Source organism: Mercenaria mercenaria, chromosome 8 (genome assembly GCF_021730395.1).
Source record: "Mercenaria mercenaria strain notata chromosome 8, MADL_Memer_1, whole genome shotgun sequence".
NCBI classification, from domain to species: domain Eukaryota; kingdom Metazoa; phylum Mollusca; class Bivalvia; order Venerida; family Veneridae; genus Mercenaria; species Mercenaria mercenaria.
In genome coordinates, this window is record NC_069368.1 from 40293806 (window position 1) to 40310013 (window position 16208).

The window sequence follows — 16208 nt, forward strand, 5'->3', positions numbered from 1 at the left end:
AACTGGTACGAAAAACTTAACCATTATTTCTAAGTCAAAAGGGGCCATAATTCAGCCAAAATTCTTGATGGAGTTATGTGCTCTTGCCTATAACTGGTCATGGTGATGGTAAACAAGTGTTGAAAGTTTGAAAGCTTTATCTCAAAAGACTTTGTCAAAGTGTGGACTGGTACGAAAAACTTAACCAAGGTGTGACGCCGTCGCCGACGCCTACGCCGACACCGACGCCGTGGTGAGTAGGATAGCTCTACTTATTCTTCGAATAGTCGAGCTAAAAACGTTAGTCCCAAGAAGTGTTAAACAGTAGGGGACTAAAATTACATAGACCTTAATCGCATTAACTTTTAACACAGTATCGTTAAAAGTCTGTGGATATTTTTACTTGCAATGTAAATTCTAAATGATGTGACAAAGAACTAGGGCGTATTAAAGAGATGGTATATATGAATATTCTTTATTTATTAACAGTATTTAATAAACTTGCCAAGTATTGCCACTGGCTCTTAAAACTAGCTAGTATCATTTCATGTCCTCAATTCTGCATCCCATTTTAATGCGTTTTTTTCTTCTTCTGTAAACAAGTGGTATCTGTTGACCGCTCAAGATAATATGTTGATCGCTCAAGATAAGATGTTGATCGCTGAGATAATATGTTGATCGCTCAAGATAAGATGTTGATCGCTTGAAATGATATGTTGATCGCTCAAGATAATATGTTGATCGCTCGAGATAAGATGTTGATCGCTCAAGATAAGATGTCGTGCGCACGAAATAAGATGTTGATCGCTCTAGATAAGATGTTGATCGCTCAAGATAATATGTTGATCGCTCAAGATAATATGTTGATCGCTCGAGATAAGATGTTGATCGCTCAAGATAAGATATTGTGCGCACGAGATAATATGTTGATCGCTCGAGATAAGATGTCGTGCGCACGAGATAAGATGTTGATCGCTCAAGATAAGATGTCGTGCGCACGAGATAATTTAATCTTAAAAAAATAACATATGTCCTAAACATACCACCGTAGTATCTTGACATTCACGTTTTTAATTTTTTAAATTTTATTTGACGTGAATTTCGTGTAGTCCTAATTAGGGTGATTTTACTAGTCTTTTTGATCTGAAATATTTACGTGTCTTTCCTGAAATTTGCATACATTTGCATATAATGATTTCCGTATAACACGTGTGATTTACGTTACTGACGTATTCACAAGCGAAAAACAACTATTAAATTAATTACTTATATGGTATTGTCCTTTTGCATGTTTACCTGTTCAGTGTTCACGATGTATTTATCAAGATATATGAATATATCTCTGTTATAGTACCTTTTGTATTAATTAATAATTCAGACAAATGCAATGTTGTGTAAAACAATTTTACAAATACAGTTGATCAGGGAATACAGGATCTGATCACACAGGCATACATGTTCAAAACTTGATTATTTTAGCAATTCTGATTTAACCCCCTCGTGGAAACCTTCTACACAGTAATATAAGGCTATTTACAACATTGTTGACAATCGCTTGGAATTTTAAGGTACTACGAGATTTGTAATATCGGGCCTCAGTCGGGGACAATGTAAAGATCACAGCAAGTGGAATCATACTGAGCAGTCTATTACTAAAAACAGTAATTCTGTAAAAAATGTAAGAAATATTTTAAATATGTTAAAGCTCAGCCCCAAGGACAATTTATGGGGAAAAGATGCATTCAGCTACATATCTTTTTATACAAGTGACTCTATATATTGTTGACATAAACACATGTTTGATTCAAGTGGTAACTTTAGTATATATTTAAGTAATTACTCACACTATCTCTTGAGTTGATGAGAACTGGAAACTCTTCTAAAAGATACAAAATAATGTCTTCTCGCCGTTTGAGAATGGCTCTATGCAGAACGGTCCGGCCGCACCTGTCTCGAACTTCTCCGTATCGTTTACAGTTAAGGAGCTTCCTTAAGTCCTCTGTTGCCCCGTCGTCTACTGACTGGAATACTCGACGAACATATGCCTAAAATAATTGGAACTGTAACTTATGATGTCAACAATGACCCCACCTTTCTTAAAAGGCAAATATTCTCTTTTTAAACTAGAACGAATTCTCATTTAATTAACCTCCCTCTCTAAAAGAACAACAACAAACAAACAAAAAACAAAACAACAAAAATAAAAAAATATCAACAACAACAACGGAAAAACAAGAGCTGTCACAGGAGACAGCGCGCTCGACTATTTCGATGCTGGATAGTGAAACTGGGCACATCTGAGGAAACTAGAGCTGTCACTGGAGTGTTTAATGACTCCAATTGTGGATGAAGATATTGCACAATAGCCTGAGTTTATGTCAAAAATATCAACTTAAAGTAATAAGAGAGGTAAAGATAAAATGTATCAAACACTATATAAGTATATCCTAAGCAAAAAGGAGCATAATTCATTAAATATTGGTGCCAGAGTTATGCAGCTTGTGTCATATAGTGTGGGTGATGATGTTGAACAACTATTTTTTAAGTTTGAATCAAATCCATTCAGTAATAACAGAGACAGAGTGAAAGTGCATCAAAACTTTAACCAAAAATTTTAAGTAAAAAAGGGGGAAATAATTAATAAAAAACTGGTGCCAGAGTTATGCACCTTGCGCCATATGGTGTGGGTGATGATGTTGAACAACTATTTAAAGTTCGAATCAAATCCATTCAGTAATAACAGAGACAGAGTGAAAGTGCATCAAAACTTAAACCTAAAATTCTAAGTAAAAAGGGGAAATAATTCATGAAAAATTGGTCCCAGAGTGATGCACCTTGTGTCATATGATAAGGGCAATGATGCTGAACAACTGTTTAAGTTTGAATCAGATCCATTCAGTAATAACAGACATAGAGTGAAAGTGCATAAAACTTTAACCCGAAATTCTATGTAAAAAGGGGAATAATTCATGAAAAATTGTACCAGAGTTATGCATCTTGTGCCATATGATGTGGGTGATGATGCTGAACAACTATTTTAAGTTTGAATCAAATCCATTCAGTAATAACTGAGGTAGAGTGAAAGTGCACCAAAACTTTAACCTGAAATTTAAGTAAAAAGGGGGAATTATTCATGAAAAATTGGTCCCAGAGTTATGCACCTTATGTCATATGATGTGGGTGATGATATTGAACAACTATTTTAAGTTTGAATCAAATCCATTCAGTAATAACAGAGATAGAGTGAAAGTGCATCAAAATTTTAACCTGAAAATCTAAGTAAAAAGGGGGGATAATTCATGAAATATTGGTGCCAGAGTTATGGCCTTTATGTCAGATGATGTGGATGATGATGAGGAATAAGTATTTCAAGTTTGAATCAAATCCATCAAGTAATTACAGAGATAAGTTGAAAAAGGAGAAAGTGTAAAAAACTTTAACCAAGGTGGGGACGCAGAAAGGCGCCGACGCCGGGGCGAGTAGGATAGCTCTCCTTATACTTCGTATAGTCGAGCTAACGGCCCTGTATCGCTCACCTGAGTTAAGTTGCTTGCTTGAATGAATTTCCTTGCTAAAGCTTCAAAAACAAGGAAGTAGGTCAATAGGTCATATTCATGGTCACTGAAAGTCAGTTTTAAGATCGGTTTGCAAAACTGTACATGTCATCCAAATTTCATGGCTATAACTTAAAAAACAAGAAAGTAGGTCAGTAGGTCAAGGTCACAGTCGGGTGACCCCTATCACTTGGGTCATCAGGTAAATATAATTAAACAGTCTAGGAAATATGATCTGATAACTTTTGAAGTATTTTTTCCTATATAACTCATATATCAAGTGACCCCTAGGACAGGGCCTTTTTCACCCCAGGGACATAATTCGAACAATCGTGTTAGAGATCAGCCAGGCAATGATACATACAAAATATCAAAGGCATAGGCTTTCAACTTTCAGACAAGAGGATTTTTAATTTTTTTTTCCTGTATAAGTCTATGTAAAACTTGGGACCCCCAGGGCAGGGCCTCTTTCACCCCAGGGGCATAATTTGAATAATTTTGGTAGTAGACCACTAGGCAATGCAACATACCAAATATCAAAAGCATAGGCCTTGCAGTTTAAGGCAAAAAGATTTTTAAAGTTTTTTCCTATATATGTCTATGTAAAACTAGGGAACCCTGTGGCAGGGCCTCTTTTTACCCCAGGGGAATAATTTGAACAAACTTGGTAGAGGACTACAAGGCAATGCTACATACCAAGAATCAAAAGCCTAGGTCTTGTGGTTTCAGACAAGAAGATTTTTAACGTTTTTTTTCCTATACAAGTCTATATAAACCAAGAGACCCCCCTGGGCGGGGCCATATTTCATCCTAGGGGGTCATTTGAACAATCTTGGTAGAGGTCCACTATATGATGTTACATACCAAATATCAAAACCCTAGGCCTTTTTGTTTTTTACAAGAAGATTTTCTAACTGTTTCCCTATATGAGTCTATAGAAACAATGTGTCCCCCCAGGGCGGGGCCATATTATACCCTAGGGGGATAATTTGAACAATCTTTGTAGAGGCCCACTAGATGATGCTATATACTAAATATCAAAGCCCTAGGCCTTATGGTTTTGGACAAGACGATTTTCAAAGTGTTTCCCAATATAAGTCTATATAAACCATGTGGCCCTCGGGGCGGGGCCATATTTGACCCTAGGGGGATAATTTGAAAAATCTTGGTAGAGGCCCCCTAGATGATGCTACATTCAAAATATCAAAGCCCTAGGCCTTGTGGTTTTGGACAAGAATGTTTTTAAAGTTTTTCCTTTTGGTTGCCATGGTAACCAGAGTTCTGTACGGAATTCAATTCTTTGAACAATTTTTAAAGAAGACCATCCAAGGATCATCACTGCGAAGTTTCATCAAAATGGCCTTGTGCTTTAGGGCGAGATGTTGTTTAAAGGAAAGTGTGGACGGACACCGGACGGACGGACGACGGACGGACGTAGGAAGCCGGGCGGTGAGCGATCACAATAGCTCACTTTGAGCCTTTGGCTCAGGTGAGCTAACAAGAACAAAACAGACAGGAGGACCAGACCACAGTCTACAGTGTGCAACGTTTGGAGAAGACCATACTATGCTCCAGGTGTGGCAAGTTACAGGGGCAGTAGAACTTGATTACATAAATATGGGTGGAAAAATAAACAGAGACAGCTTTAACAGATCGATGGTGTTCCGGAAGGTCGCTTTTCAATGGTCGTCTGCTTTCTACAGTTTACGAGAATGTTTTTCTATATTACGCTCTAGTGAACCCTAAAAGTGGGCCGGTGCCCACATTTGAAAAAGTCTGGAATAGCCACAGCGACCCATAAAGGGCCTTAGCTCCCCCATTTGGACCTTATAATGATACTGAAGACCAAGGTTGGTGAAAATATAAAATGTGGTTCGTAAATCGTAAAAATTAGTCGTTTATTTAGGCTTTTTTCTATTTTAAGCTCTAGCAGCCTCTGAAAGCGCCGAAGCGCCAACATATGAACAAACTATATAGTGGACTCTATAGTAATGCTAAACACCAAGTTTGACGAGTATCCATTAACCGGTTTATGAGAAGATGCCATTCAAAGGTTTTTCTATTTTTAGCACTGGCAGCCCGCCAAAAATGGCTAAGATGACACATCTGAACAAACCTGATACAGGACAATGCCAGCATGTTATTGACCACGTTTAGTGCAGTTCTGACCAGTTACTTCGGAATTAGATGTCATTTGGAGAAAGTGAGGACGAAAGACGGACGGGCGATGGACGATTAGCGATCTCAGGTGAGTTAAAATCATTGTATAACAAACAAATGGCATAGTAAGGCAATATAAAGATTAAGTTAGAGATTTATATTAACACTGTTTCAATAATCAAAAATGTGGTAAAACTTTCATTTTTCATCATTCACTGTCGCACCGGCTTTTTTAATAAAACATCTGTGTGTTTACTTTACTTCACTGACGAGAGTTAGTCCTTGTACGATCGAACAAGATTGTGCGAAGTAACACATTTTATATAACCAATTAAATACAATTAAAAGTAGCAATTGCTGGTATTTTGTTACATATTTTTTGGTTATACATAAAAGAAAATAGGTCACTAATTCTATACTACCGTATAGACTTAGCGATTGATAACATGATAGGTACATGTAGCTTAAAATGGATAAAGTAGCTTTATGCATTTCCCCTTGTTAAATGGCATTTTCATGATTTATGAAGGTCAGTTGCTATTCAAGAAATAATATATCTCATTTTGTGTTGTGTCGTTGAATAAAATCATTGTTTAGAGTTCTGATGCAAATGAATTATATCACGAGGGCGTCTATATAAACCATGTGGCACTCGGGGCGGTGCCATATTTGACCCTAGGGGGATAATTTGAAAAATCTTGGTAGAGGCCCCCTAGATGATGCTACATTCCAAATATCAAAGCCCTAGGCCTTGTGATTTTGGACAAGAAGATTTTTTAAAGTTTTTCCTTTTGGTGGTCAGATTGTTTTATGTTTGTGACAGGCAATCTAACCCATAAGAAAAATAACTCAATATTTCCTAGGATCGCGTCAAATAAGTTGGACTACACGAGGGCGCAGCCCGACTGATATAATCATATGCATCTGAACGATAAGCAATGATTTTATCCGAGAGCAAATCTCTAAAAAGAGATTCTAACACGTTACCAAGGATGTTTAAGTACGTCCTGCCTGTTTTCTGTTGGTTTCTTTTCCAGCGCACCGCTGTGCCGTTTACCGCTAATAATGGCGTAATGATTGTGACGTCAGAAAAATGAATTGTTGTATAATGACTAAAATTTTCAGCCTTCTTTGTTTAATCGGAAAATGAATCGGGTCGTGTTAGAATTTTATTCCATCTATACAAGACTGTAGTGGCATTCTCAACGATAATTTCTGTATTTTAGACATGTAAATAAGTATTATTGTACATGTCTTTTTTATATTCTCTAATATGTCTATTTTGAAGACGTTCCATGGTGTGCACATGTCAGTAAAAATATAATCTCACTTAAATGGTACTTGATTCTGACTTTGCTTTATGTTTTTGTTGTTCAAACCTCATTTATTTATATAAAAATTGTGTACAATAAAATGTTACAAGATTTGGATGTGTATCCTAACAAGAAATCATGGACATATCACACTAAATATTTACTTGAATCTTTAGGTTTTAACCATGTATGGCTGTTTCAAGGTGTTGCCAATAAAAATATGTTTTTAGAAGTATTTAAACAAAGACTGCACGATACTGGATTGCAGCAATGGAGCGCCCAGCTAGAAATCTCGACCAGGGCAAGAACATATAGATTATTTTCATGTTTTAAATATCAACCTTATTTAGAAATGCTTTTACAAGACTGAGAGTATTTGCACATCATTTAGAAGTAGAAGCAGGCAGATGGCATAAGCCAAATAAAATAGCGTTTGACCAAAGAAAATGTAAGTTATGCAATACACTGGAAGACGAATTCCATTTCTTATTTGAATGCCCACTGTATCAAGATATTCGACATATGCATATGAAAAAATACTGCTGGAAAAAGCCAAATACCCTAAAATTTAAAGAATTGTTTCAATCTGACAACATATGGATAGTAAAAAATCTAGCAATGTATATATTTAAAAGTTTTGAAAAAGAGGTGTTATACTTTACCAACAGTAACCATGTCCCCCCACCATTTGGTAAATTTTGTTATAACAATGTATTTTGATCTGTTTGTATAATATGTGTATGATATGCCATTGACATGTTTTCATATTAATGACTGTATATATATATATATATATATATATATATATATATATATATATATATATATATTGTGTACTGATGGGCATACTGCCTTTGTACGAATAAAAATCTATCTATCTATCTATCATGATACTGCAAGTAATTCGTTTTTAAACGGTCCTATGAGATGGGTGTTTGTGTTTTGAAAAGAGCAAATTAACAAACAAACAAATATATAAAAATAAAATACAATACAATACACCACAAAAGCTAAAAACTGTAAAATATACTGTACCTGTATGGGCGCTGTCAGTTTCACAATTTCATATATATTCTTTGTGCTCGATTTTTTGGCAATTTCTGTCATTGATCTACTGCCCTCGCTCATATCCAAAATGTGATCATAGTTTTGTAAAATAAGTTTTTCAATCGTTTCAAACTTCTTCTCTTTCACTAATTTAATGACAAATTCATCAATTAGTCTAACATATTTTGGACGATTTGATTTTTCTGCTAAATCACGAGCAGTTCTTCCTTGACAGTCACGTGCAGACAGATCAACACCGCACTGTAATATATGTCTAAAAATAGAGTCTGACTGATTGGTAGAAACAGCAACATGTAAAATCGTTTGACCCGTGCTGTCGCGAGCCGTGAGATCACTTCCTTTAAGCACCCGCATTGTAATTTTTTCATCATATGGTGCACCAAGTCCACAAAGAACCTGAAAAACATAATTATTTCATTTGATTATATAATCATTCAGGTTATTGAAAATAAAAGTCATACATCCTTACATTTCATGTTCTTACATATGCAATCACAGGGGTAGTTTCCCAATTTACAGTAGAAACAGGTCATCAAGAAAAAAATCTTTGACACAGATCAATCAAATAGGAAATGCAGTATAAAATGCAAGAGAACGCTGGTATTGCCCGAACATTGATCACTGGTTAAGACATATGTATGATCAATTTTACAAAATCTTTCCAACAATGATACAGGTTTATATACTTTCTGAATACAACAAAACAGACATGAATGAGCGAATAATATTCATAAAGTGATATACGACACCTTAACAGAACGTAAAAATAACATATAACAGAATTAACCAGTTTGACACACAATAGTTCTGTGTATTTCAGAATGACATTATAATGAAAAATATTTGTAGAATCTTTTAAGGCGAATTACATTGTTTCGACAAAACCTTCAAGTGTTAAGCATAAATATTTTTGTAAAGGTCTCTTGTGGCTCTACTGAGACAAAAGTTATAATCTTGTGTCTCCAAAAAGCTACAGACCACTGAAGGAAATAAAGCGTTTTTCACATCGGTATTGTTTATCAAGGCTTACTGGAATGGGTAACCCCCCCCCCCCCCACCACTCCAAACGTTTCCCGTATTTATACATAATTTCCTGTTTGAGAGAAGTATATCACAGTTGTTTGTGTGGTAAGGGGTATTACCATCAGTCACTGTAGACATAACCCTAAAACTAATAAGAAAATCTGCGATACTGTTCCTACAAACAAGGAATACTAGAATACAGTAAACCTTGTAGGTCACCCCTACCTGTAAGAGTGGTCCGAAAATTGAGACATTTTATTTCTGTATGTAGCCATAAGGACTATTGTCAGTTTGTTTTTTATCTATCTACAGATTTAAAGACCTTTCTAAAATGTATATGTTCACATATTTTCTGAGTAAGTATAAACAAGAAACTACTTTTGAAAAAAAGTGCATGCCCTCATACAGCTTCAATTGGTAACCGATATGTAATATCTGGGAAAATGTTTGGTCAAACTTCTTACAACCTATATGTTATGGCCCGGACAGGGGAAAAGCCCTATTGACATTTGACCTCCGAGTTTGATCTTGATTTTGGGGCTGGGGGTGAATGACAAGTTATTATATTCTTGGAAACATTTATGCCTAAAATATTAAAATTCTTTGATGGTTGGCAGAGTTATGGACCGAAGTCTGCTTGTTGCGCATGACACACCATCACATTATGGGATATATTTGTGCCATGTAATATTAGATCCCTTTAAGAACGACAGAGTTATGGGTCGTACAGAAAAAACACTACATACATTTGACCACCAAGTGTGCTAGTTGTCCGAGTGTCGCGCATAATTATGGGATACATTTGTGCCAAGTTATACCAAAATCGCTAAAAAGATGAAAGAGTTAAATCTCTTGATTGAGTTGTGTTACAGACCGGGCAGGAAAAAAGCCTCGTTGTTTTTTGACCTCTTGACCTTTGAGCTAGGGGTCCAAGTCTTGTGCATAACGCAATGCCTCATTATAGGGAACATTTGTGCCAAGTAATATTAAACTCACTTGTTGTATGACAAAATTGCAGACAGGACACGAATTCGGGACGAACGTACGGGCGCTGCAATTACTATGTGCCGCCACCAAAGAGGATGCCAGGGCATGAAAATACAAAATTTTCATTCGTGCCAAGTAATATTAAACTCCCTTGTTGGATGACAAAGTTGCAGACAGGACACGAATTCGGGACGAACAAACGTACGGGCGCTGCAATTACTATGTGCCGCCACCAAAGAGGATGCCAGGGCATAAAAATACAAAATTTTCAAGATTTTATCGACTGCGTAAAACGTCACCGTAGGAATAGTGTTCCCAAATTTATCAAAACTTTAAATCTGTTCATCAAATATTAAAACACTTGGAGATGGAGAGCATATTTGAGGTTTTATTACATTTCAGAATGCGTTTAGAAGTCAAACAAGAAGTTTTTTTTTGTATAATGAGTTACCAGTAATTTACAAACAGTAATAACTCTCCTGTATGCTTAATATTTCAAGTAAAATTCATTTCACTGACCTGAAAGAACACTGGTTTGGGTGGATTTTTGTAATCATGATCAGGAGTCCACAGCACTCTTGTGTCTGGTTTGAGTTCCATTATAACATCTACTGCCTCGAAATTGTTTGACTCCCAGGACGCTGCAATGATTGGGCGTGGCGATACAGGGGCGTCCGACCAATGATACTGATAACAGTAATCTTTTGTATTCACGTCCATATTGCTGATAATACCTGTAGAAAACAAAAGTAAGTTAAGCTGTGCATCTTAACTATTACAAGACATAGGTTAGAAGTATGGGCGACCCTTCAACAATAGTGTTTACTATTCATCTTTGGAGTTTGGGCATAGCCCATGGATATGATGACTGAGTATATTTTTCACAATTAAATACTGTGAAAATAGATATATTTGCGACCATTCACATATGTTTTTGGACATTTAGGCAATATATAATATTCTTAAGGTTATGATTTATTGCTTGCGGCAAGTGATTCTGCCTTTGCAATCCGTGTAGGCTGATCATGGTCTGCACTGTTCGCTATTCAGTCAGTAAATTTTCAGTGAACACCCCTTCAAATTATAAATGGTACTGCCCATATTGAAAGATGGACAAGTTCATTATAGAAATTTAGCAGGGTAATGGTTAAAGATTTTTTTTTGGATAAAAGTTTAAAAGCTTGAAACATTTCTTTATTTTATGAACTTTTGGTGTATCTTCCTATAATTTACATCTACACTAACAGTTACAACATTTATTTGAAAACTAGGTCAAACAGGTTCTACTATTTAAAACATTCCCTATTTCTACGGCAAAAATATACCCTGTTCATGAACAAAGACTTAAGTTTTTTGCTCAATGTATCAGGCAGGTAGGAAAGACAGATGAGAGTGGTGTCTTCACGTATAAAGATACAGAATTTTGATAACCCTCTGATGTTATTGAGGATGCGTTAAATAAAAAACATGTCATATTTAAATTGATCAATCATGTCGTTATGCAGTTGCATATTTATGACGGTAACGATAAAGCTTTTAAGCTTAAACTGTGGTTCAGTAACGTCTCTTTTTTGAAAGCAGATTTTATGATGATTACAAGTGCATTACATTCATAATGTTAGATTGCATATACGCACAAAGACAAAAGGTAGGTTTTATGGAGTCAAATGTTAATTAAGAACTTGTTTTCAAAGGCAGACGTTTTTGTGCATTTGTTTTGCTTCAATCAACAAAGAACTTTTCATTATGTGTCACTAATAAGCTTTCTGTGTGGTAGGTAAAATGTTAAGAAATAGCTGAGTACAGTTCATACATACAAATGCAAGTCTGAATCTTTTAATTCCTGTAAAATTGGGAAAAAGTGGACGCTAGCTGGCGTTTCCAACCTCTTCATAGTAAATTCCTAAGCAGTGACCCCTACCAGAATGAAGAGTCGTAAGAAGTTGGCGATATGTATATACTGTGATGAGAAATTTAGGGTTATAAAAACTGACAAAATGTTGATACAGTATAATTATATTTGTGTAACTAGTGAGTAAAATTCTCTGTACTATTCGTGAATAATTCGGCGAAATGTGGATTTGCTGAATAAACTACGGTAGTCAATGTTATCATTTTTTTAATCTTAAATAATAATGCGAATTTGAAGAGTTGAAAAATGGTATGTTTCAGAGAAAAAAGTATATGTAAGATTAATAGGAAGTAATTGCGCTGGTTTTAGTCAGTTCCTAATTAACGGTACATACCATGTGTTTTGTATGATATGTTTACCAGTCTGGTCGATATAGTTCACGACACATTTAAGTAAAATCACATCACTAAAGCAAATAAAAAATCCAATTAAATGCAGTAAATCATAAAAATTATATTATCATGATAAATTATCTCAAAATTATATTTCATAGACCTATAAAGTCGTAAGTTTTTACGTAATAATACATTCCTTATGCAAAGTGTTTAAAAAACCAGTTGCAATAAAAAATCTTGCGGAGTGACTCAAACTATTAAACATAATTTGAGCTGAACTGTATACAAATATAGTGTGTTTCACGGATTTGCCAGAAGTCCCTGTGCGATTTATACCCGTCAAAACTAATGCTGCCGTTGTTTACTGTTTATGTCAAGCTATATTGTTTATACATCTTCAGATATCGAAAGACTACATTACTACAACATTTGTTACAAGACATTTGAATGGCCGAAACAGATCCTGTCACCAGTGTTTATTCTCCAATAACAATTCCAAGGTTGATGCCACTGGTAAAACAGTAAACAATGTAAATAAACCATTGTTGAAAACCGTCATTTCTGTTGAAAAGTGACCAAACAAAAAGCTAGTTGCACTGTCAGTTGGTTTGCTCGAGACAAAATTTAAATGACGTAAGTACAGACTCCATTTAAACCGCAGTAACTTCCTCGTCCTTGGACAAAACAATACTTTTGTGATTCCTCATTTTAGTAAGATCATTTCCTTTGTAAATCTGGAAAGAAATGTCTTGGTAGTTTTTGGTACTTAAAGACTATAAAAATGTAACAAAAATATAATGATTAATTTCTGTTCGCACACTAGAACGTTCTCAAAATAACGCGCAAATTTTTCATTAAAAGTGGAAATCCACTTTATTCAATGTACATGTGATTTTGCAAATGATATACATGAATAAATTTACAAAATACAGAACTCAGTCCTATAATGGAATCTTTATACAATAACAGAAGATATGTATTATATCCATAATATGAGCTGAACGAGCAGAGAGCTTTGTTTAAGAACAAGAGCTGTCCGTAAGACAGCCAAGCTCGACTATTCGAAATATTGTCACAGAAGCAGGAAATTAACCCAAATGTTAATATCAAAAGCATTTTAAGTTGAAAGGGGACATAATTTGACCAAATGCATATCAGAGTTATGGGACTTGATGCTATCAACTAGTTTTATAACCCCGAGAAAATGTTAAGTTTCAATTCCATATCTGCAATAGTTTTGGAGATAGAACTTGCATGTAAACTTTAACCAGAATTTTCTAAGTCAAAGAGGGGCTAATTTGCCCAAAATACATGTCAAGTTATGGGACTTGATTCTGTCACTAGTTTTATAACCCGAAGACACATGTGAAGTTCAATTCAATATCTATTTAGTTTGGAGATATGTAACTTGCATTAAAACTTAACCAGAATTTTCTAAGTCCAAAAGGGGCATAATTTGCCCAAATCAATGCAAGTTTATCGACTTGACCAGTGGGTAGGTAATTGATCTAGAAAAAGAAAAATAAGTTTTAAATTCCTTGCCTTTTAGTAATACTGATTAAGTATGACTTGCACGCAAAACTTTAACCTAGATATTTTCTAAGTCAAGAAGCGGCTAATTTGGCCAAAATACATGTCAGAGTTATTGGACTTGACCTAGTGATGTAGGTAATTGATCTAGAAAAGAAAAAAAAGTTTCAAATCTATATGACCTTTTGGTAATAGCTGTATCTACTCTCACGCAAAACTTTAACCAAATTTTCTAAGTCCAAAAGGGGGTTAATTTTGGCCAAAATGAAGGCAGAGTTATGAGCGTTGCTGCTATAACTAGTCTTATAACTCTACAGACACAGTGGTCACATTTAATAATTCATTTTTTGGAGATTCAGTACTTGCATGTAAAACTTTAACCAGAATTTCTAATCCAAAAGGGCATAATTTGCCCAAAATACATGTCAGGTTATGGACTTGAACCCAGTGAGGTCAGGTTATTGATGCTGAAAAAGAAAAATAATTTATATTATCATCATGCATTTTAAATAGCTTATGTACTTGCATGACAAAACTTTAAGAAAATTTTTCTAAAGTCCAAAAGGGGCATAATTTGCCAAATACATGTCAGAGTTATTGGACTTGACCTAGTGATGTAGGTAAATGATCTAGAAAAAGAAAAATAAGTTTCAAATCTATATGCCTTTTGGTAATAGCTGTATGTACTTGCACGCAAAACTTTAACCAAAATTTTCTAAGTCCAAAAGGGGGCATAATTTGGCCAAAATGAAGGTCAGAGTTATGGGACTTGCTGCTATGAACTAGTTTTATAACCCCGAAGACACATGTGAAGTTTCAATTCAATATCTACATTAGTTTTGGAGATAGTAACTTGCATGTAAAACTTTAACCAGAATTTTCTAAGTCCAAAAGGGGGGATAATTTGCTCAAAATACATGTTAGAGTTATGGAACTTGACCCAGTGAGGTTGGTAATTGACCTAGAAAAAGAATAAATAAGTTTCAAAGCTATATGCCTTTAAATGATAGCTGTATGTACTTGCATGCAAAAACTTAACCAAGGTGTGACGCCGACGCCGACGCCGACGCCGACGCCGACGCCGACGCCAGGGTGAGTAGAATAGCTAGACTATTCTTCGAATAGTCGAGCTAAAAACAAAAGCTAGGTCAAACATACTATTGGGTGGATTTATTATGTGTGGAACATCGGTTCATCATGTTAACAGATGAATGCTAACTGACAATCATTTCATGCAAAAAGCCAATCACTTAATGTTAAATGCCGAGTACTTACTGCTAAATGCTACACAGCAAATAGTATTTACTGCCCACTTAAGTGCTAAATGACAAATGCTAAATATCAAATAGTTTATGCTTATTGTCACTGTTGAAAGCCAGTCCGAGATGAGATATGGAGCAATAAAGTGTTCTACCGGTCATGAGAACATGGGACTGAAACTGTTACTCTATTTTTTTTAAAATTTAACCGAGAAAAAAATTATATAACAAAGGCCAAAAACTATTTTAAGGATGCATTCATCCGCTGATATTTTCAACCCTTCAACACAAATAAGCATTTGGCATTTATTGTTTCGCATTTAACAATTAGCACTGACCAGGTGTCCGAAGTCAATATTTGATATTTGACATCTGGTTAATAGCACCTGGCATTACCATGGCGCACCGGACGACCGAACATATGCTTTTGCAATTTTAGGGCGTTTCAACAATAAAACACTATATAATTAAGTACTGAAAGTAAATGCTTGAATCACACATTATCAAATGGATAATCATTATGTATTCAATGGAACTGCTAACTGTTATGAACTTACAGCTTTATTTTTAAGTCTTACAGGTAGTTTATGATAAAGTCCGAGTAAAAAGGGTTTCAACATTCCAAAAGGATTTACCTTGTTTGACCCACATCCTTACGATGAACCCCATCCCTGCTGTAGTAGCAAGAGCAAGCTCATTTGTGTTTTCATATTTCTCCAGTAACTGTAGGAGATCCACTTTATGTATATCGTTCTCTACCAGGAACTTCATGCTCATCACTTTTCCTTGTTTTACAGTAGTCACGCGGCACCAGTTCTTAAGTAGAGTTTCCACCAATTTTCGATCCGGATTTTCGCAGTTCAATGCACACCACAAACCTGAAAGAATATAAACAATTACATTACTTCAACTTATTTTTATGAAATATATCATATATGTGTTCTAATGTATCCCTTTCGAAAAAACAACAACAACAAAACATTTCCACCTTTTGTTAAAGAGACGTTAAAAGAAATGACACTACCAAAATATATACTGATTTATTTTTCGGTGAAAATTTAAAATTACTTCATACTGAATTTGATGAA

The 16208-nt window shown here is 35.2% G+C and overlaps 1 protein-coding gene across 2 annotated transcripts in view; it reads right to left on the reverse strand.

Moving 5' to 3' along the window:
• Positions 1-16208, reverse strand: part of LOC123566547 (uncharacterized) — a 75022-nt gene that overhangs the window by 17030 nt on the left and 41784 nt on the right. For both annotated transcript variants that reach the window (XM_045360755.2, XM_045360756.2), the window contains exons 3-6: positions 15756-15998; positions 10604-10818; positions 8042-8470; positions 1824-2024 (exon numbers count right to left, since the gene is read on the reverse strand). In XM_045360755.2, the coding sequence (XP_045216690.2) occupies positions 1824-2024; positions 8042-8470; positions 10604-10818; positions 15756-15998 (1088 nt within the window). The remainder of the gene's footprint in view (positions 1-1823; positions 2025-8041; positions 8471-10603; positions 10819-15755; positions 15999-16208) is intronic.